Source organism: Microsporum canis, genomic scaffold (assembly GCF_000151145.1).
Source record: "Microsporum canis CBS 113480 supercont1.6 genomic scaffold, whole genome shotgun sequence".
NCBI classification, from domain to species: domain Eukaryota; kingdom Fungi; phylum Ascomycota; class Eurotiomycetes; order Onygenales; family Arthrodermataceae; genus Microsporum; species Microsporum canis.
This window is the reverse complement of record NW_003299164.1, coordinates 1,909,829-1,930,501: the sequence shown is the minus strand read 5'-3', so window position 1 is coordinate 1,930,501 and position 20,673 is coordinate 1,909,829. Positions and strand designations below refer to the sequence as shown.

At 49.2% G+C, this 20,673-nt stretch overlaps 8 protein-coding genes and 1 non-coding gene across 9 annotated transcripts; 3 read left to right on the top strand and 6 right to left on the bottom strand.

Moving 5' to 3' along the window:
- Positions 1 to 235: 235 nt before the first annotated feature.
- MCYG_06854 (conserved hypothetical protein) lies at positions 236 to 1,318 on the top strand (the record flags this gene model as incomplete). The annotated part of the gene is made up of 1 exon (XM_002844844.1): positions 236 to 1,318. The coding sequence occupies one exon, from the start codon at positions 236 to 238 to the stop codon at positions 1,316 to 1,318; it is 1,083 nt and encodes a 360-aa protein (XP_002844890.1).
- A 2,251-nt stretch (positions 1,319 to 3,569) lies between these two features.
- MCYG_06853 (Atg3p) lies at positions 3,570 to 4,714 on the bottom strand (the record flags this gene model as incomplete). The annotated part of the gene is made up of 2 exons (XM_002844843.1): positions 3,570 to 4,131; positions 4,191 to 4,714. 2 exons carry the CDS (start codon positions 4,712 to 4,714, stop codon positions 3,570 to 3,572), a joined length of 1,086 nt encoding a protein of 361 aa, XP_002844889.1.
- A 514-nt stretch (positions 4,715 to 5,228) lies between these two features.
- On the bottom strand, positions 5,229 to 6,195 carry MCYG_06852 (cyclin domain-containing protein; the record flags this gene model as incomplete). The annotated part of the gene is made up of 2 exons (XM_002844842.1): positions 5,229 to 5,876; positions 5,938 to 6,195. The coding sequence occupies 2 exons, from the start codon at positions 6,193 to 6,195 to the stop codon at positions 5,229 to 5,231; spliced, it is 906 nt and encodes a 301-aa protein (XP_002844888.1).
- Positions 6,196 to 6,331: 136 nt separating this feature from the next.
- MCYG_10569 lies at positions 6,332 to 6,427 on the top strand. The gene has a single exon. It is a non-coding gene; the product is annotated as a tRNA-Asp (tRNA).
- A 1,306-nt stretch (positions 6,428 to 7,733) lies between these two features.
- Positions 7,734 to 10,155, bottom strand: MCYG_06851 (conserved hypothetical protein; the record flags this gene model as incomplete). The annotated part of the gene is made up of 3 exons (XM_002844841.1): positions 7,734 to 7,877; positions 7,961 to 9,980; positions 10,055 to 10,155. The coding sequence occupies 3 exons, from the start codon at positions 10,153 to 10,155 to the stop codon at positions 7,734 to 7,736; spliced, it is 2,265 nt and encodes a 754-aa protein (XP_002844887.1).
- Positions 10,156 to 11,878: 1,723 nt separating this feature from the next.
- MCYG_06850 (C3HC4 finger protein) lies at positions 11,879 to 13,369 on the bottom strand (the record flags this gene model as incomplete). The annotated part of the gene is made up of 3 exons (XM_002844840.1): positions 11,879 to 11,926; positions 12,022 to 13,028; positions 13,087 to 13,369. The coding sequence occupies 3 exons, from the start codon at positions 13,367 to 13,369 to the stop codon at positions 11,879 to 11,881; spliced, it is 1,338 nt and encodes a 445-aa protein (XP_002844886.1).
- Positions 13,370 to 15,760: 2,391 nt separating this feature from the next.
- Positions 15,761 to 16,676, top strand: MCYG_06849 (nudix hydrolase 14; the record flags this gene model as incomplete). The annotated part of the gene is made up of 2 exons (XM_002844839.1): positions 15,761 to 16,081; positions 16,155 to 16,676. 2 exons carry the CDS (start codon positions 15,761 to 15,763, stop codon positions 16,674 to 16,676), a joined length of 843 nt encoding a protein of 280 aa, XP_002844885.1.
- Positions 16,677 to 17,036: 360 nt separating this feature from the next.
- MCYG_06848 (ADP-ribose pyrophosphatase) lies at positions 17,037 to 18,304 on the bottom strand (the record flags this gene model as incomplete). Its single annotated transcript, XM_002844838.1, has 4 exons — positions 17,037 to 17,281; positions 17,553 to 17,790; positions 18,017 to 18,109; positions 18,248 to 18,304. 4 exons carry the CDS (start codon positions 18,302 to 18,304, stop codon positions 17,037 to 17,039), a joined length of 633 nt encoding a protein of 210 aa, XP_002844884.1.
- A 380-nt stretch (positions 18,305 to 18,684) lies between these two features.
- On the bottom strand, positions 18,685 to 19,515 carry MCYG_06847 (HAD-superfamily hydrolase; the record flags this gene model as incomplete). The annotated part of the gene is made up of 2 exons (XM_002844837.1): positions 18,685 to 19,428; positions 19,494 to 19,515. The coding sequence occupies 2 exons, from the start codon at positions 19,500 to 19,502 to the stop codon at positions 18,685 to 18,687; spliced, it is 753 nt and encodes a 250-aa protein (XP_002844883.1).
- Between the last annotated feature and the right edge of the window lie 1,158 nt (positions 19,516 to 20,673).

The window sequence follows — 20,673 nt, the reverse complement described above, 5'->3', positions numbered from 1 at the left end:
AGCAAGGCTACAGTCAATAGTTTATAATTCTCTGGCTGGTGCTTGATCGTACCCCCTCCCAAAAAAAAATATCAACCTACCCTTTCCTACTACACCTAATGTGCGCAAGGCCCGTTAAAAGCCGTTAACCTATCCAAGCGAGAACGAGAGAGACGGAACACTGTCTCCGGACTGTCGACAAATAATACTCGAACGTCCTTTGCACTAATTATATAATTTCTGCTCAAGGTCACCCATGAACCTAGCCCCAGCGGATCGGTCTCCTATACGATATCATCACACCGTCCCCCCGCTACCAGACGACAACAGCGGTCTACAAGAGTATATCGAGCAATCACGAGAGGCTCTTCAAAGCCAACGTGCGAGTTTCGAATGTGAGCGCTTCGCATTCGGCGAGGAACGTAAACTGTGGAGCCAGGAGCGGGAGATATTGAAGTCGAGAATTGCCAGTCTGGAGAAGCATATTGTCAGCTGCACGTATGTGGGCATGTCTGCCGCTGTACCTCTAACCCAAGCTGGAGACCCGTCTTCCAGCAGTTTACGGGTGTGGGAAGGCTCAAAACCGACAGGCAAGCCAACAAGGAGGTTTCTCGATGGGGCATATGATCAATCTCCTCGCTTGGACGATCACTTCGCTTCTGGCAGATCGCCCTCCCTGGACGAGGCGCTGTCGCCCACAACCCAACCAGTTGACAGAGCACACCATGTCGCCATTCCCGTGGAGCTGGTCGACAGTAGCTTGGACGGCATCACCCTCAAATCAACTGGACTGCCTCCCATTGTTGCCGCCAAACTAACTTCACCTCTTCCATCAAACGTATCCTCTCCGCCACAGCAAAACACAGTTGCATTCGCTGCTGCAGAAATGAACGAATCGCGACCCCATTATCAGACACACGATGGGTGCGATTTGGCAGCTCCCCTTCAGACCGCTCCTCCTCTTATCGGGGACAGAGTCCAAGCGCCCCCCGAGCGCCCCCGACTAACGACACATACTACAGACGAGCCGAACGACCAGCAACCTAAATTCACTCCAGAGGCTGATTCACCTGATAGGAACTATGCAGAAGTGGACGAAGACCCTGAGCTTAGTGGCCCACTTATGCTTCGGAACGACGAAGAGCAGGATTTAGACTTCCTCGAAGCGCTCGACAAGAAGCTTCTCATGGAGGCCAAGAGAGTGGTGTCTAAACCCGCATTATCAGATTCTGATGCCCTGTCTGATATAGCCAACCCGCAGCCAGAGCCAGAGCCAGAGATCCGGTTCAAAAACAGTACAAACTTCGGCACTGCATTTGGCTCGACTCAACGCATATAAGATGAAACTACGGTCCGAGCGTTCGTGCATATTTTTTTTTACTAAGCTAATTGAATATGGAGTCTATATTCCTCGGACCCTCAACACCCCTCTCTGCTTCCGTCCGTTCCTTTCCCTTGATTGGATATGTTGATCATGTTCCAGACTGTGTGAGCATCCATATTAACCACGTATTCCCTTTTTTTTTTCTTTTTCGTTTTAATTTATCCATTCTCATTCTTCCAGCGGCTTGTGCATTGGAGTTTACCAGGACGGGACAAACAAATTATCTATCATGAAGGGCAGGGGTACCGGCGAATGTACATATCATATGGCGTGAAGGCGCATCTACTAAATAGTACTTTTTCCTGTTTGACAGGCCAATTTCCATAACTTTAGTCAGGTTCTCTGCTTAATATCATATTATCCGTATTGTAGCATATCCAGGTATGCGAGGCTCCCCACTTTATACAACGCCCGAAAGCGGTATGAACATGGAGGTAAAGTATGCTTAAACTGAAGGCCAAAGCGTGTTTGCGGTAACCAAGTCAAGCATTTATCCCGTGTTGTTGAGAGGGGCGAGCAAATAGCAGCTATTACTATTTACCCCAACCGTGCCGCCTGTAACAACTAAATAGTATCCCGGTTCGTAGCCTTTGAAGATAACCGTAAATGTAGTGTAGGAGACAACGTAGACGCCTCGAGACGCCCACCGGAGTGTTCTCACGTGATACAAGATTAGATAATGCTTGCTTCTGTGTCAGCCAATCATTTGCTTGTATTGGAGCTGGCGTTTGGCCAGCGTATCGGATAAGCGATACGCCGCTGCCGCCACCCCCTGTCTCACACCGCTTAGGCTTCTGCTCTGTATAGATAAATAGCCGTAGTATAACCTCTGGTCCCTCTGGCTATCATCATTCTACGCCTATTTATCTATACAGAGCAGAGGGCCGTCGGCCAGCAGGTGCCTATAGACAGGGGGTGGCGGCAGCGGCATATCGCTTATCCGATACGCTGGCCAAACGCCAGCTCCAACAACTTTTGATATATATCAACAAAATAGCCAGTAAGCTGACATGGACGAGATCATGGCTCTATTCATGGTATTACATTATTTAACGCCGATATCATATGCTGTTATACCAGATACCTTAGAGGAAGCTCGGACAAGTACTTGGCAATCTGAATAACCCCGATTCAATCACGGTTAACTAGGCCAGGATGAGCGAGTATATCTAGCCCTCCATACCTGATCAATTCTGTACCCACCGAGCCCATAGCTCTCCTAATGATGGTTGGATATTAAGGCCGCCGGTTACGAGCAATATATTCTTTGAAAAGAAGTCCTTAGGCCTGCTTATGTTCTAACGGAAGAGAACAAGTATGACGCAGCCTGGCTAATATGTTCAACTCTGGTTCAAGAATACCATGTTGTGGTTTTAGATAAGAAGTTCTTAAGTGCTCCTGAGTGTAGGATTACGTTAGTCCTTCTATATTTTTTCACGATAACTAGATGTCCTCGACCACCATCTCTGTGAACATATGGGCAATACGATGCAAAGATACGGGCATATGTGTGGAAGAAACCCCCACAGCCAGGAACAAGAATTATCGCAAATACCAGACTCAGAGTGCAGTTCTCTAAAAGTTCTGCGCATGATGCTTCAAACCCCTTGGCTCTGAGCGGGCATCAGTGATTCTTCGGTTACTGTGGGGAACAAGAGCCTGCGATAAACGCCAATCCAGGTTCAAGTTCCTGTTATGGGGTCCTCTAATGAACGCAATTTGATCATGCACAAAGCCCGTTTGTTTGGTGCTCAGTTAAGGCCAGAAGACCAGGGGCCACGAATCACTAAGGAACTGGAGGACTCAAGCTCTAATGAGGCAAAGGATGATGATAGTCAGTTCTCAGCAGGATGTTAATGGCTTTTAGGGTGTACTATACTACTTTGTGTAATTCGTTGCTTGCCAAATCGAATATCACAAAGCCTTTCCGTGATGAAGTACACTAGTTAACAGTTGTTCTTTACTAAGAGCGTTTGGGGATGTGGAAGAGTACACGTACACATATTGATATTCAGTTATAATATTGTGGCGGTCGAGAGAGTATCAATTAAATCTAAAGGATGTTTAATCATTTACGCCACCGTGAATACACGTCAGATGGTAGATAGGCACAGTGCGGCCAGCCCTCACATTCTAGAAACAGCAGCTCAAGCTACATAAAACCAACCGCTCGTATTCAAAAGAACCAAGTAAGGAAAGAAAGAATCTAAACTCCCATCGTGAAATCATGCTCGATGCCTGGGGTAACGCTTGCAATGAACTTTAGGAAAACAACAAGGTACTGATCAACCCGAATAGCAACCTGTTGATCATCCTCATCGTCCTCTTCATGCTGCAGCATCTCCCACTCGTCTCCTGCGCCAGCACTACTACCACTACTTCCAGCTTTCGCCTTGTCATCCGATATCTTCAGCTTGGACTCCGTATCGCTGACAAGACCTTCGAGTCCTGCTTCGACTTTCTCCTTGTCCTTGGTGCGTTTCGACTGCTTCTCACGCCGGATTTTCAGGGCAGCATCGGCTCGGTCGAGAAGGACTTTCATGACGCTTGCATGTTTGCATGGGTGGACGCTGGCCATCTTGACGCCGCCTTCAAAAAAGGGGAAGTCCTCTAGGGTGACGGTCTTGTCCTTGTAGTCGCCTACTATGTCTTCCATCATCAGATGAGGCGGTAGAGGTTCTGATACGGCCACGTAGCCTGATAGATAGAGACGAGGGGTCTTGTAGTAGGGGGTATAAGTTATGTAAAGCGAATAGGTACGTAGTGGTCTGGCCATCCTCCGTTAGTACTGATGTATATACGTATGTGTAAGATGACGGTAACTCACGCATTCTTCCCACTCTTCAGAGCCGGCTCTCGAATGATAGCCTCCTCGTCGTCCTCTTCATCATCCATATCAGGAATCTCTTCATCTTCGTCTTCCTTCTCCCCTATATTCCCAGACTCATCGACAGTCCTGACTTCTTTGGGATCAGTCTCACCCACCCTCTCGTCGCCACCGGCATTCAACCACCCGTCATCATCATCGTCTCCGGACGAACCCTTCAGCCCATCCTGTACCATAACATCTGCGCCCTTACCCGCACTACCGGCGAAGTTCTCGTCCAGCCGGCGGTTACAGGGTACCCCACGGGTAACCAGAAACTGCTTCCCCTCCGGCAGATAGGAGACACGCTTTGACGGAGACGCAGCGGCGGACCATGACCAGGTAGGGAACTTGTAGACGAGATAGTCTCCTGCAAGCACAAATTCTTCAGGTGTTACCTGTCCTGTATTCCGAAAGGTAGAGACGTGTGAGATGGGCGCAAGGCGATCGCGGATATCGTTCAGTTTGGAACGGATAACGTTCATCTTGAATAATCTGTTGTTCTTGCTGCGCAACTCGCTGTCAAGGTGTAAATGTGTATATCTTTACACCGCAGCAGCCTGGCGGTTGAGGTTAGAGTATAGATCGATATCAACCTTGGGGGCCCGTTTATTGGTGATGTGTGATGGTTGTTGGTGCCTGGAAAGCCCGCTTGACAGGGTGGGATGATGATCTCTATGACGTTTTCACGTGCTTGGCGCCTCCTTTATATCTACGTACAAGCAGCGGGAAGTTAGGAGATGGGTTGGTCTTGCGGATGGATGTCTGACGGTCATTTCTTTATTATAAATGACGCCGTTGTCGGCTAGTGGCCTTGTCTGCTCTAAGCTATGCTGTTCTTTATCAAGATAGTCTGGGTCCTGAGACAGGATGAGAGACCCTCCTTTTAAGTGAATTACGATGTAGGCTGTAGCGGATGGTCTGGATGTCTCGCGTGGATGCTAGTCGTGACTCATGTGGGTGAAGGGGTCAGAAGGGGAGAAAGGGAGAAAGGGAATATTATGACTCTCCAGTGGCAGTGGCCTGCCGACGCCGGGAGACCTCCTGTTCAACAGCACCAACGGTCAGAGGAACCGTCCTTCCCTGCCAGAAATCATGTTCAGCCTTAGCAAACCCTTCCATACTCCTCATGGCAACAACTAGAAAGCCCAGCTCCTCTCGATCGACATCAAACACCTCCCACCACTCACTGTCGACTACCTTAACCCCTTGTTCTCTTGCTGCGAGATAGATGGCAGAGACGGCTAGCGCGTTCGGCTGGTGAGTGAGATATAGTAGCTGGGGCGAGAATAACGCAGCGTTGAGATGTGCAAAGGTACGCGCCGCGACGGACGAAGAAGAGACCTTGAGTGTCTGCAGGTAGGTGAGGGCGATGGTATGGGGGAGGACAACCTGAATGTGAAAGGAGGAAGCTCGTAAGATGGCTGACTCAATCTTCATCAGGTTCTGTCGTTCGACCTGGTATGTGCCTTCGGACAGGTAGAAGGTCTCTGGGTTGGGGTGTTCGGGAGGCCCATCTGGATTGACAAAGGACAGAGGAGACGCTGTGGGAGAGAGCAGGTAGGTATACACATTCAGAACCGAGCGAGGAGAGACGGGAAACATCGATATCTTTGCCGTCATGTAGAGAGCTGCCGCAGAGATGTCCTTGAGTAATTGTTAGCACCTACCCAACAACAATAATACGTGAACTGATAGAGTTGCGCACCTTCGCTGAATAGACGGCTAGACTACCGCCTTCGGGGCCGACCCAGAACCTGGTGAAGACCACTATCGCCTGGGCGATGACATCCTGCGGAAGCTGGACCAGGACTCCGGCCGCCTGTGTGAGCTTCACGCCAGCATATCGAACAGACCTCTCGAGCTCCTCTGGCACGCCGTCCAGCGACGACGAGGAGTGCTCAAGCTGTGCCGGAGTGGCCAGGGAGTTCGACAGGTGGGCCAACTCGCTTACTGCAGCCGGCATAACTTCCTAGTGATGTCTACACACGAGAAACCATCACCATCATCATGGAGGTTGAGAAGTCGTGAAGTGCGCTCGCCTTAACAAGGTCTACTTCTCCTCATTAGGCGCTCTTGCTCTTCCGCCCTCCAGTAGACAGTCCTTGATGGTCTAGTGGTCATGATTTCCGCTTGTCAATTCTTTACTTTGAGGATAACAAGCGCGGGAGACCGGGGTTCGATTCCCCGTCAGGGAGTCCTTTTTTTTTTTTCTTCCCCCTATTTTTTTTTTTAGTATTAATGGATAGTATTATTATAATATTCTTATTAGTTGCTGACGATGCTCTCATGATTTTCGTCAAGGCCGGAGATAATAGAGAGAGACTCGTCCGATCATCCGGTGGGCGCCTGCAAGGCGGCCAGAATCAGTTTTTAGCAACGTTTGATGCCTGCGCACGGTAGGGCAGCTGGTTGGCGGCTGCTTGCATATGTGGAAGATCTGAGTATATTAGTCCTACTATGGCACCATAACTAATATTTAGTATCACTGGGACTGGCGTATCATGTGTACTAACTCCCGATATGCATGCTACTATATGCACAAGTAGGCCCTTCACTGCTTATACATAGTACAGCCTCGGATGAGCATGGATGCATACATCGTAACCAACGCCCTTCCCATGGGTTTCACCGGTTTCACCTACATAAGCTTCCAAGGGGTCGATAGGATGGATAGCTGAATACCTAGATCGTGGCAAAACACGGCATGAGAAAAATCTGAGAGGCGACTCAGCCGTTCTATTGTTAGGAAGACAAAGATACCAGGTACTTCTGCGCCATAGGTGGGCATATTGCCATATTTCAAGTGGCGACGGCGGCAAAGGCCAGATGGACAGGATGAAAAAGGGGGGAAGAGAGAAACAAAAAAAGGAAAGAGAAGAGGAAACAGCCTGGTTGTACATAGTATGTTGCTGTGAATGTGCATACTCCAATGACTATGCAGCCCCGTTGCATGAGCGAAGAGAAAGCCGTGAAGACAAGGGCTGGACTGGACGGGAGGGAAACGCCTGTAGCTAGTGGTTGGTTTCATATGCGGGTGCCCGTTCGGAAATTGTGTGCAGGCAGGAATATAATATGCAGTCCACTTTACAAGCAGAGAACCCGAACATGACTTCTCATATACTATGTACAAATTTAGATCCTATTTACAAGCAGGTTGCCGAGAGGGAATAGTAACGAGAACAAGTCCTGGAAGAAATATAGACGTTGATGAGTTAGACTAGCTGAGAGACGTAGTGTTAAATAATAAGCCAGGAAGAGATAAATTATCGGTGTAGAGGTACCGTCCAAAAACCACCCTAAAAAGAAGACGAGAAACAGATATAGAAAATAAGAGGATAGAGTAGGCTGAGGAAAATCAAGTGGTCAAATACGTTAGCTGTTAGCATGGGTAAGTGAACGTTAGTGTTTTTTGTATATTTTTGACGATTTCTCTTTTTTTTTTTTCGGTTTGTTTGTCTTTTGTGTTTTGATCCCCTCAGAGTGAAGGTATCAAGAAGTCGACTAGGTAGACGACTCCGTCCCGGTAAGCACCTCTGCAGCTTTCTTGAAGAAGGCAGCACGCTCCGAGCACCGTTCAAGCTGGGGTACAAGGTCCTTGATCTTGAACCTTCGCAGGGAAGGGTCATACGTAAACCATCGATCCATCTATACATCGTATACGTGTTACCGGGGTGCATCAAAAGGGGGAACGAGAGAAGAAGCGGGAAGAGGGGGAGAAAATAACTTACAGAGGCGAGACGGTATCCAAGCCACAGACACCTCTCAGTTCTGACGAGGGCGGTACTAGGGAGCTCAAGCATCCGCTCCTCATCTTCTGCCAGTTCCTGGTTCACAAAGTGCCCATCAGGGAAATACAGTCTTGCCCAGTCCAGTCCCCTGAGGGCAAAATCTTCAGGTAAATGATACCGCACACGCACGTCTTGGCACTCCGGCAAGGGGAACTCGTCACTAGCAATTTTCGACTCGCTTACACGCTGGCGGTTAAGCGTGTTGAGGAAGGTAACTATGTCACGGAAGGGGATAAGGGGTTCAAACGTATGCATTGCCTCTGGGGTGAGAGAGAGAGTAAGAAGGAAGGCCAGAGAGACATGCACGGCAGGCAGAACGTTTTTATCACCTATTTGGCGGAGGATAAGGGCGAACGTATGCATTGACAGGTAAACCTTGTAGTAGAAGGGACAGAGGGAGGAGCTGAATCTGGTAGTGGAGGAATCCGGTATGGTATCGAGTAGTGACAGGAAAGTGGGAGTTTGATCGCAGCGGCCCCAGTAGGTTCTTGCAGAGGTGACTCTGGATTCAGCTGGTGTTGCGATAGCAGCTGTATATGTGGCAGTCAGCGTGTTTGTTGCGGGGGCAAGAGTATCGTCGTTTATAAAGAGCGTTGCAAAGTTGGAACATGACATATAGACGCCCTGCTCACGGAACTTCTCCCCCGTGCGGCCGATGTGCTGCGGCAGGGAGTAGAAGAACTGGAGAGAGTACCGGAGGAACGAGAGGACAGACTCCTTCTTGAACATGATGCCGTGAGCTTTGACAAAGGAGGTCAGGGCCGGTGGATGACGGGGCTGCTTGGGGTTTGTCTGTTTTTGTTTTTGCTCATCTTCCAAAAGAGGATTGAAGAGAAGCAAGATGCTCTCCTTTGAGCTGGGAAAGGGCTCGACACAGACCAGAGACTTGGTGTAATAGAACAGCTGAGAGAGGATATGCGGTCTAGCCAGGACGGCAGAGTGGTGCTGTATTCTCCCTACATTAGGGCCCTTATCCGCAGCGGTTCGGTACCAGTGTCTGGCCACTTCGGCCCAGTTCTCTCGGTCGTACATGTCAACCTCTTCGACCGCCATGCGGTACCGAGCCAGGTCACCGAGACACTCAATCCAGATATTGACAAAAGCAGGCACGCTCTCGAGCAAAAGGGTCATCATCGAGTAAGCAGTGTAAATGAACGATATCATATGTTCCAGGGAGCCCGGCAGTCGATGCCTGAGCAGTTCCAGGAACGAGTGCACCCCATGCCTCCACATCCGGGCGGGCATGCCGTACTCCGTAGCCAGCTTCCGCAGCCTGTCGGTGGCAGAGGGATGCTGAGACGCGAGGAAGAAGTCGTGGTGTTCATGGAGGAGGGTCCTGTGAATAGCAATCAGGGCCTTCCACTGGTCGTTGCTCAGCTCTGATCGGCTGTTGAGCTGCTGCATGTCGACCTCCACGCACTTCTTCTCCACGACGACGAGCCCAGAGTAGATGCCCTGCACCTCGACTATGAGCTGGTCTTCGGCAATCTGCCTGGTTTCCGGCTGCAAGAAGAGATCCGGCGAGCACGGAATGCTGTGCGGGAGGAAGTCAACGGATTGACCATCGTCTATAGCTTCGCCCAGGAGCCCGTCAGCGACGGCGGGTCTGGTGTGGAAAACGACACCTCCCCGCTCGACGGTACGCGAGTGAGAGTGCGAGCACCGCTTCGACCGCAGCCCGGCCTGGAAGTCCAGCTCGTCATCGTCATCTCGCTGGGAGGCCGGACGTTTCCTCGGTGTGGCGTTCTTCTGCTGTTCAAGCGGACTGGACCGGCCTGACCTGGACTGCTCCCGGCTGACCGTCTTGGGCGTGAGTTCCTGGAGATTCAGATTCCGCAACCCCGACGTGTCTGGGGAGCGAGTCCGGCCCGTCTCGGAGTCCTGTCTGCTGGTCCGCGAGACAGACACGGAGACAGACGCTGACGGTGTTGGCGATGGAGACGGGGAGGAGGACGGAGACCTAGGGGGGAAAAGTGGCCCTGGAGTTAACCCAAGCAGAACCATCAACTACAAGAGGACAGCAGCAACGCTTACTGTTCAATTTGGTCGAAGCTGGACCACGACGTCCCATGTCGACGATGGCCGTCGCCCCCAGGACAGGCGGCTGTGTCGTTAACGTGGTTTACACGCAGCATGATGCGAGAGGATCGGAGCATGCCATACAGAGAACACACACACACACACACACACACACACAGGGGGGCGGTAGACTTCTTCAGCCACGGGCTAACCAGAGCTCAGCATTGAGAAGGGTGGGAAGAAGACGTCTTGCATCGTCGGTTCATGGTTGATATTTATTGATCGAATGTTGAATTGCTCTGCATCAACTTTGGGAGGGTTTCATGGAGCTCATGCTTGACGCCTGCGAACCAGTTGCGGAAAAAGAAAACACAGCGCCATCTACAGGCTATCCGCACAAGCAGGGGGGGGGGGTTGGTTCTTTTTCGTACTGTGTGTCTTCTCTCGAGTGTCTCTTTTCTCCGTTCATGCATACCGATACTTGGTGGCAGACGACGTGGTGATGATGATTATGGTGATGCTTATGGTGATGATGCTACAGTCCTAGGCATAAGCACATCTCTACGAGAGCCTTTCTCATACCGACTCTTAACTCTCCGTTCTGTGAAGCTGTCACACCAATAGCGGATGCAGCCTCTCAACCCTAGCCTTGCAAAGGGGGCTGTGCAAGAGTAGGGCTGATGTATCCAGTAGCTTTTCTCAACTGTCGCTGTGTCATGCAATGCTGGCAGCCGGCCGTGACCAGGCCTCCTCTCAATATCAGACACATAGTGCGGTTAGCCGACCATAAGATCCGCGCATTTCTGGTTAGTTATTTATAGAGAACTGGCTCGCAGGCATACTACGCACATCTTCTATCCGCAGACCGGAGGATTGCTTGGTCAGAACAACCCATGCGGTTACTCAGCCGTCTTGGGTGCCTTTGAAGTGCCGTCTCTGCTACAGCTGTTCCACTAATCAGGAATATACTCTTGGACATGCTCCTTTGAGGCATATTTGCTGACCAGAAACAAGGAGCATGACGGGTATCTACATGACGCCCTTATGATACAGGCAGATGATATTCTATTTCGACCTGCCAACTGACTTGGCCGCAACTTCATCCTTCTTCTCCCGACGCTGTACCACGTGGGAAACAAACGGGAATGGTCGATGCGGCAGCTTCGTTTGCTCGGGCGAAGGGCGGATTCCGGATGACAAGGTTATACAAGGCAGAAGACGAGAATGTCGTGCATGCAGTAACTTGATTTGGTTGCTCTAGATGATCACGTACATGAGAGAAGACGGCGCCCATTCATGTTGACGCCCGTTGAGATGGAGATAAGAGACGGGGGGGGGAAAAAAAAAAGGAAGAACAAAGAGAGGAGGCGGAAGAGATACGCCGCCAACCATTGCAAAACAAACCAGCTCGAGTCGGCAGGATGCCGGATGGGGAATATGTAGGTCTTCAAAAGGGGTTGTTCTAGAGTGAAGTCGGATACGGAAAGGTACATGACCGCAGAGAAGAAACAGGAGTACGAAGCTGGGTCCAGTAGATAGATATGAACCAATTAACCGACTCCATATGGTGATGAGCTGTTTAGCGGTCTGAAAGTGTAAAAAAGAGGAGGGGGAAGAAAGGTAGATTCATCGGAAATTATCAGCCTGGTTGTGTCTAGACTGGGTAGTTGAATAGGTGAGTTGGTATTAAGAGATGGGTGCCATGAGGCCCATTAAGTCAATGTTCTATGAGATAAATATCCGAACCTAGGCTGAAAGTTAGTAAGATGCACTCAATAGTATCGAGAAGAGATGGAGAGAAGGGTGAGATGGTAATATATTACCTTCTGTCTGACAGGTTTACGACATATCGGGCACGACGCCGGCAGCCTCCGCATCGTCCCTGGCCTAGGACCATGAAGATGCTGTTCCGCACACCACCGACACAAGACGGCATGTCCACATGGTATCAAGACCGTGTCTACAAGCTGGCTCATGCACACCTTGCACTCCATATTGATTACCAGGCTCTCTGAATCTTTAGGCTCCGGTCTGGCGTCCAGTTTGGTATCCAGTCCAGTCTCCTTTGGACGCAGCAGATCTTCGGCTATCATTCGTCTTCTGGCCTCGCGCTCTTGTCGTGTCAAGTACACTCGGTTCGGATAGTCTGTTGTCTCCATGGTACGGTTAATGGTATCCATATATGTGTCCGCTGTTAGGTTGGTGAGATATCCCTCCCCATAACTGGGCCGGGCTGGAGGCGGAGCGGGTGGGGAAGTGGTACGGTTGGTAGTAGCAGAAGAAGCCGTAGAAGTAGGGGGCTGGAGTTGGCGAGAGCTGGTCTCTGGTTGCCGGGTGGAAGAAGATGCAGGAGATACGCGGAGTGGTCTCATACGGACCCGACGGCGGGTAACTCCATCACTGCCTACCCGGTATTCACGAGCAGGGAGGTCTAGGTTCTCCAAGGACATGACGTGCGCGCTGCGGCGGCGCTGGAGCAACGACGGAGGAGTGGCAACGGAGGGAACAGATGGATGGCTCCCTTGAGTGCTCGTCTGGACTGATGATAGAGGATCAGTCGCTGAGCTGGTTGTAGGCAGAGATGTATGGTTCAGGTCATTCTCGGCATTGCCATTGTGGATCCATGGTATGTTCTGTAGCTGGGCTTGATGGATCGGTGGGCTCAGTTCCATTGGATACTCAGAAGGCCCTACAGTTATATGGCCCTGGTGCATGTAGGCGTTGTATCCAGGTCTTGCTGGTGCCTGGCTGCCAGCATGGGGAAATCCAAACTGATTATCCTCACTAGGGTGAGCATGGTCCTGCTGAGGTGATGTGAATCCAGACATAGGGTATGAATCAAGGAAAGGTGAGGATGCACCGGTAGATCCATCCTGGTCTCCTCCTTGCTGGTGCTGCTGGTTTGAACTATTGTTGTTACTATTGCTAGCATTGTGGCTGTTAAGACCAGAATTCTCCTGTCGTGAGGAGAGAGGCAGAAGGTAACCCCCTTTTTCATCGGTTAGCACAAAACATGTAACATCTGAAGAAAGAATATATGCCCATACTCGTTACTTGAGGGTTTGCACGGTTTCTAGTGTCAGGGACAGGCAAGCCATTATGGAAATGAATCGAGTACGGATCGTTGAGAGGTGAAAGTATGCCTGGTTGATTCAGGGCCTGGTTCAAACTCGAAGTCATGTCCATCATCGAACGAACCGGCTGTCCTGTGGCCATATATCGAAGCCGCTGAAGATGGTCAGCTTCCTCCAAGGCAGGGCCTGTCTGGCGAGTGACTATGGGAATAGGCCAGTTTAGCAGTGGATCAAGAAGGCGTCTATCAGGCGGCATCACTACTGCTCTCTCTGGCGGGGAAGAACGCAGTAAACCAGAAGATAGCTAGAAGGGAAGACGGGGAAGTCCGGAACAAGTCAAAGGAATGCACGACTTTGTAGGAGGAAGTTCTTAGGAAATAGGAAGAGAGTGAAAAAAGAGAAGAGCAAAGAAGGGAGATGTTGGTGAGAAAAAAGGGGTAAAGGTGAGAATGTGATGATAAAACTAGGAAGAGACTTAGGGCAGCATAGGACATGATATCAACACTTAAAAACTGGCTGAAGAGTTTTATAGAAAGCCAGTGAATCAAGGTAGGACATTAAATGATACCATGGACAACACTCCATTTTAGCGCCATTTACAGGGGAATAAAGTGAGGTGAAGATATATCTACCGTCACTTGCTTTCTTCTATAAAGTAACAAGAGAAGAGAAATGTAGAGAAGGATATAGAAAAATGTAGATAGAAACCAAATCAGGGGCAGAACTGACCACTAGAGTCTGGTGGATGGTTTATATCACTATTTGGTTCCAGAGCCTTACACCAGTAGCATCCAGAGGGAGTGGAAGCAGTCGTCTGGGATGGTATACTGGGATAATGTTGGTTGCAAGGAGTGAAGCTCATATGGGATCCCGGAGAGGTCTCATGAACACAAAAGGTAGAACGGCCAAACTGTCTGTTTAGACAGGACATGACTGGTAACCGGGACCTGAGATAGTGCACATCTGTAGGAACCTCCAGTCCCCTTAGGAAGACTTCTTGGCTTCTTTTTTTTCCACCTTTATATCAGGCTCGAGATGGCGGAATCTAGATATTCAAAATACTGTGCTCCTTAGTTAACTGGTCAGCCCAAAATAACGAACGACATATAGCATATATAGTTATGGAGCTTCCTCCAAGGTCCCTTGCAGACGGGAAGAGCGTATATCCCGAGTCCACGGATCACAGTTTTGACAGGCCGGCAAGAGGAAGAGAAACAGAAAGGGGAGGGGAAGACAAGGCCACCAACCGATCCTGACGAGATAATACTGTTCTGTGGCAACGGTCTCATTTATCATCACTTATTTGGCCTCAGGGAGGGGAGAGGAAGGATTAGGAGATGAGAATATGAAAAGAAATGGGTATAACTATTCCTTCTGGAATAGCAGTCTATGAAGAGAAAAAGATACAAATATCGGCAGACGGACAGAGTATGGCATTAGATCCCTTGAATGGTGGTTTTATTCCCAGCCCGGGGCTGATGCTTCACGGCGACGGCAACATATACCAACAACCAAACCGCAACCAGACCAGAGGAAAGGAAGAGAGAAAAGGGGGGAAAGGAAAAGGAAAACCGGAGAAAAGAGGAAGAAGAGAGAAGGGAAGAAATCGAGAATCGAGGGACGAAGAGGCTTTTTAAACGATGTTCAGGCGAAAAATAAAAAATGGAAGATCCTCACATGACGGCAGAGGGTGCTCGAGAAGAATAAGAAGAAACCACCGTCTGACATCAAGGAAGAAAAACTTGCCCGACCCAAGGAGAACGGCGGAAGAGGAAGACCAAGAGGCGGGCTAACTCACAAGAGAGAAAGCTGACCAAGATACCGTCTGGCTAACGCAGGCAAAGGGCGGGGAGAGTAACAAGCTACCAACCAGAGAAATACGGCCGCTTAACATCCATGACTTAATAACGGACTAAAATGTCTGTTGGTCGCTTTTTACTCTCTGCTTTGGCAACTGGAGATGAACCCCGAATCCCAGTTGACGCCAGGTTTGACGAGAAGAGTGGATGTTGCATCGGCCTTGCAGGAGGATCCGATTTGACCAAGGGAATGTGAGTGTGGCTGGGATCAACCACAACCACATCTACAGTAACTACTCCGTACCTGTCTACTACCGTGATCCCCCTAATAAGAGGGAAGAAGTCGAGAACGCAGGGGGAGGGACACATCACAATCATACAAAACCAGGCTTGATCGATCAAGAGGGAAACCGAACTCCTTGCCGGCGGCCATCCGTCCCTCTCCGTTGCCACGATGATATCATGCATATATCAAACAAGACCATTACCTTCATACTGAGTAACAGCCACTCGCTAGTTAACGGCAGAAGAAGAGACGGGGGGGAAAAAAAGAAAAAGACAAACCTGCAATAAAAACACCGAAAAGAAGGTGTCTACCGGTTCGTCAACCTCGGTGGACATTCTAGTTATGGAATGAAAAATCTAGGCCTACTCAAAGATCAACCAACTTCTTCCCATTATAACTACCGCCTAACCCTCGTTTGGGGGCCGGACTTTAACCACCGTTGAAGAACACTCACGATTGAGTTGGTAGAGTTTGTATTTTGGTTGTTTAATAATCTGCTGCTTACCAGATGCAACCTGGCCGGCTTTTCCTGCAGTCTTTCATCTTCCGTGCTATGAGGAACATGTCAACCTTTACGCTTCCCGCCTCTGAGCCACCGGTGCCTGTCCAGTTGACATCAGACATATCTCAATCCCAGCTGCTTTCCTTCCCAGCGTTTAAAATATGGCTGTCGACCCTACGTCATTCTCTGTCTAGACAACAGGACCCTTCTCATGAGTTCCATGCAAAGCCGTACGTGCTGCGAAGCATCAGCGTACAGGCTGTCGACCACTTTGGGGCAAACAGGCTTGGTTTTGTCAAATTCAAAGCGGATGTCTCTACTGATGACGGAGACAGGTTGCCGGGTAGCGTCTTCTTGAGAGGCGGCAGCGTTGGCATGCTCGTAGGTCTTCTCAGATATGTACAAACCACCAATTATACTGAAGACAACCCGATTGACAGCTACCATAAACCAGCTCATTCTCCAACCCGACGATGCATCGAACGGTGATAAACATGTCGTCCTTACTGTCCAGCCTCGCATTCCAGCGGGCTCACTTTCTTTTACTGAACTACCGGCCGGCATGATCGATGAAAACGGCTCCTTTGCCGGAGCCGCTGCCAAAGAGATACATGAAGAAACAGGCCTTGATATCAAGCAAGATGAGCTAATTGACATGAGCTCACTTGCTCTACTTGGCTCTCCTAGCGACAACAGTTACGATGAACTTGACAAGAAGGAAACTTTACAGAATGCAGTGTACCCTTCGCCTGGAGGATGTGATGAATTCATTCCTCTTTTCTTGTGCGAAAAACGCTTGCCCAGGGCGAATATGCAGCAGATGCAGGGACAGCTCACAGGGCTGAGGGAAGAAGGTGAAAAGATCACCCTTAAGCTGGTGCCTCTAGACAAACTGTGGAAGGAGGCAGCTCGGGATGCGAAGGCATTGTCGGCATGGGCTTTATACCATGGTCTAAAGAAGGATGGGCTTCTATGAACTTCACCAGCGATGTTGAAGTGTTAAGCATAACCTATCACTATCTATGCAAAATTAAAATACCCACACACTATAAAAGCCATTTAAGAGGTTTACCTGGAGGATTCCAATCTAAACTGCTGGGGATTGGCTTAAGAGGACGGGCATTACCTCCTACAAGTGTTGTACATCTGCAAACAAACCTGAGTTGGCACAGACATCTGAGACTGCAGAAGCCAATTGATAGCTGTGGCTGGTATTCTATATATCTAAAAGAAATATACACCACATTTTCAGATGACATGTTCGTGAATCTAGCCCGGTAACAAAAGCAGCCATAACGTCCCCGGGAGAACCCGTTGGCTTCCGATGTGCTTCTCTTCATCCGCCTAGGCCCCATTTCCGTGCTATTTCTATTCCCTCCGCCAGAGTACCGACACGCGCATCTATAGCGTATCCTTCTTCCTCCATTCGCTTAGTCTCCTCAAAGAGCTTTGCAAGCGGAACGCTGAAACACTCAATAAACTCATCGTCCTCGAGTTTCGGTTTTGGATTCTGGTTTTCAGGCAACGACATGTCAACATGTACGTGGACCATATTCAAATTCGTGTTGCAAAATCCTGGATCTGTTTGATTTATGTTTTCTTCTCTTAGTACTTATTTCTTTTTACATCACATCAAAATCCCACAACATGGCCTTCTTGAAACCGTACTCCCATGCTCTCGCAGCTTATGCATAATCAAACGGTTGGATTCGCAATTGCATATGATTTCTCCCCGCCAATTCCGGACGGAGTGTTTTACACCCGCTTTGCTTCCCTAATCCAGGAAACACACTACCGCCGAACAGGCCGGAACAAAATATATAAAAAAAATAAAAAAAAACCTTCCACATACCGTTATATAAAATAGGACCTTTCTGTTCGACAACTCCGACATATCCGGTTTCTTCTCTCAGTTCGCGCACAGCACACTCCTCCGCTAGTTCGCCTGCGTCAAGTAGACCGGCGGGGATCTCAATGGTGACCAAATTGATAGGTGGCCGATACTGCCTTTGGAGCAGAATCTCTGGACCCGAAGGCTTGGAGAGGATCGCAACGATTCCTACGCCATCTATCAGGGAGTTCGAGCGAGTCTGACAGCTATCAGCGTCTATTATTACGTATTGGTATTGAAAAGCTGGCATGGATCAATGAACTTCCCAGCAGTCGGGTCGGAACGAAAGGAACGAATAGGCAATGGACGGGAAATGAATTTCGTTGTATACATGTATAGCCATGGCTGCACTATGCATGCATGCATGCATGCATGTATTGTGCTGTAATGTGCTGGATGATAGAAGTGGATTGATATGTGCTGACCTGTCTCTCTGCTGCTTCCCATGTTCTGGCGACTCCATTGGGGTCCGTGTATGTCCGCTTCACAAGCCTGATCCAGCGTGCTTCGGACGAGTCCTATATGGCAACGTATTAGCAAGTTAGGGTACCATCAAGGAGGTGGTGTATAGCATAATAAAGAGTATAAATTGTGACGTTCTAAGCAGGGTGTATAGCAGTTAGGAAGTCGACCCAACTTGGTGGCTGTCTACATACCAAAGGTTCGACCGAGAGCAGAGCCGGCTTTTGAGGAATCGATGGCTGGTCTGACATGGCTATATACACTCAATTACGAGAAACAGTGTCGGAGAAGAACCAAACCTGTAAACTGTTGACTTGTTACTATGTTGGGGGTTTAGCTGTCGTTTATGAGGGTGGGATATAGTTATCATGTGACTGAAGGTGGGCAAGATGAACGCGAGTTTGAGAAAGCTGCCTTGATTTTATCTGGGGTCTATTCTGGCCATGGGGATTTGTGATCGCCTGGCATTACATATGCGTGTTCCCCATCTTCGGGTAATATTGGAAACAGGGAAAAAAAGAAAACATCCGGTAAAAAGGCAAGAAGTGGGATATGAGAGGGTCGTTGCTCGTCAACCATATCTAGCTACCTGGAGGAGAAAAGGTGAAAAAGGAAAAAACGACCGTAAGTCTTAGAGAGAGGAAGGGGTGTCCATCTTCTCGATCTTCTCGATGCACTCATCCCACTCGGACCAATTCCTCATGACGACTTTGGCTCCAAGGGCGAGCAGAGCTTTGGCCATCTCCTCCTGTTTCTCGGTGGTGGGGTAGCTGCCAACATACGCGATGACAGGGATGCCGGCGTTAATAGCACTCTGGGCACCACTCCTGCTGTCCTCGACGGCAACACACTCTGATGGCCCCTTTCCGATGACCTTGAGAGAGTGAAGGTAGATGGCTGGGTCGGGCTTGGTGGTAGGCTTGGGAAGAGAAGTGGCAGCAGAGAAGATGTGGTCTTCAGGGAAGAACTTGGCCTGATCGACCTTCTTAATTGAAGCCTTGACGCGTCGAAGGGCGGAGGACGAGACGACAGCCATGCCGTACTTCTTCTCGGAAAACATCTTGACGAGGACTTCAGTGACACCAACGCATGGCTGAGCCTTGGCCTCGAGTTTGGCAATGACACGGTCCTCTTCCTCCTTGACGTAGGACTCGAGTTCTTCAGGGGTAAGGGTGATGCCAAACTTGGACTGGATCGAGACCATCATGCCGCGGAAGTTCTGGCCAACAAACTCGCCGATGAGCTGTTCGCCAGTGTAACGCTTTTCAATGTTATTCTTCTCAAGGATCTCGTTGGCAATGTCGGCACAGGCCTCGAAGGCAAGCTCTTCAGACAGGACAAGGGTGTTGTCACAGTCGAAGAGAATGTGGGTGATCTGTATACTAATTAGCTATGAATTGTCCTGTAAAGCATCACATAGAGCAGCGTGGTATATCCTACCTTAGGCATGATGACGGCTAACCTCGAAGGTTGAAGAGTGTGTAAGTAGAATTAGTAGAGAGCTGGTCGATGAGAAGAAGAGAGGAAGAGGAAGAGGAAGAGGAAGAGGAAAGGAAGAAGTAGGAAGCGGAAGAAGAAGAATAAGAGAGCCTGGGTTTGTCCTGCTCGGTGGGGCCCCGCGGCGGGCAGGTGGGATGAGTGAGAGGGCAAGGAAAGGCAGGGCCTTGTCACAGCAACACGCAGAAAAGACCGGCCACTCGTCTCTTCTACCACAAGGCACAAGCGATAACCTGCCTCGGGCACCAACAAGGAAGCCTAAGAGTGTGTCCCATGGACATGCAGAGATGCCCCTGGTTGGTTGATTTTGGCCTGGTTATGATGGTCTTTTGACCAGGTCGTTTCTCTGGCACTGCATGTTTGTACAGTGGTACACCATGTAGGTTGCACCTACGGCGAGACGGGCACCACTGTATCATTAGTATCAGTTACTATACGTATATTTGTTATTAGCAGAGCGTATGGTCCAGGTCTGTAAATGTTGATATATCTTCTTGACCATGATAAAACTGGAATAGCAGTTCAAGTCTTTAGGATAGGGCCTAAAAGAGTCGTACCACTAGGCACAATCTCACTGTACGGAATAGACATATCTAGATATGATATCCTCGTCCTTGTTCCTGATTCTGCAGAGTGGCCTAGCTGGTCCTGTTTGCAACATGTCCACCTTGCCCCTTGAAAGTGCAGACAGATAATATATCGATGTAGCGTCTGGAGATGCGGCATCCCTGGAGAGATACCTTAGATACTTTGTCTGACACAAAGATAGGTGCTGTAACTGTAGTGTACATAACGAAAACAGTGCCCAAATCAAATCAACTGTAACATCGTCAGTCGCCTTCGGGTTCTCTCGCTATTTATCTGTCAACGTTCGCAAATCTGTTCATCTGGTGGTTCCTTGAAATCTGCAGCTAAAAAAGAAACTCGGTGGAGCCGGCCTTTTTTATATCACGTGACTTGATAACCGTAAATTTTAGACGAAACAAGCTGCAACATACAATCTACAGCCACAGCCATCAGGTTGAACAGTTTTGTTTAGAGGTACGGGTATTTTGTCCCGTTAGGATAGAGAGTTATTTATTATTATTTATTTATCCATATATTTACTATTGGTTTATATATA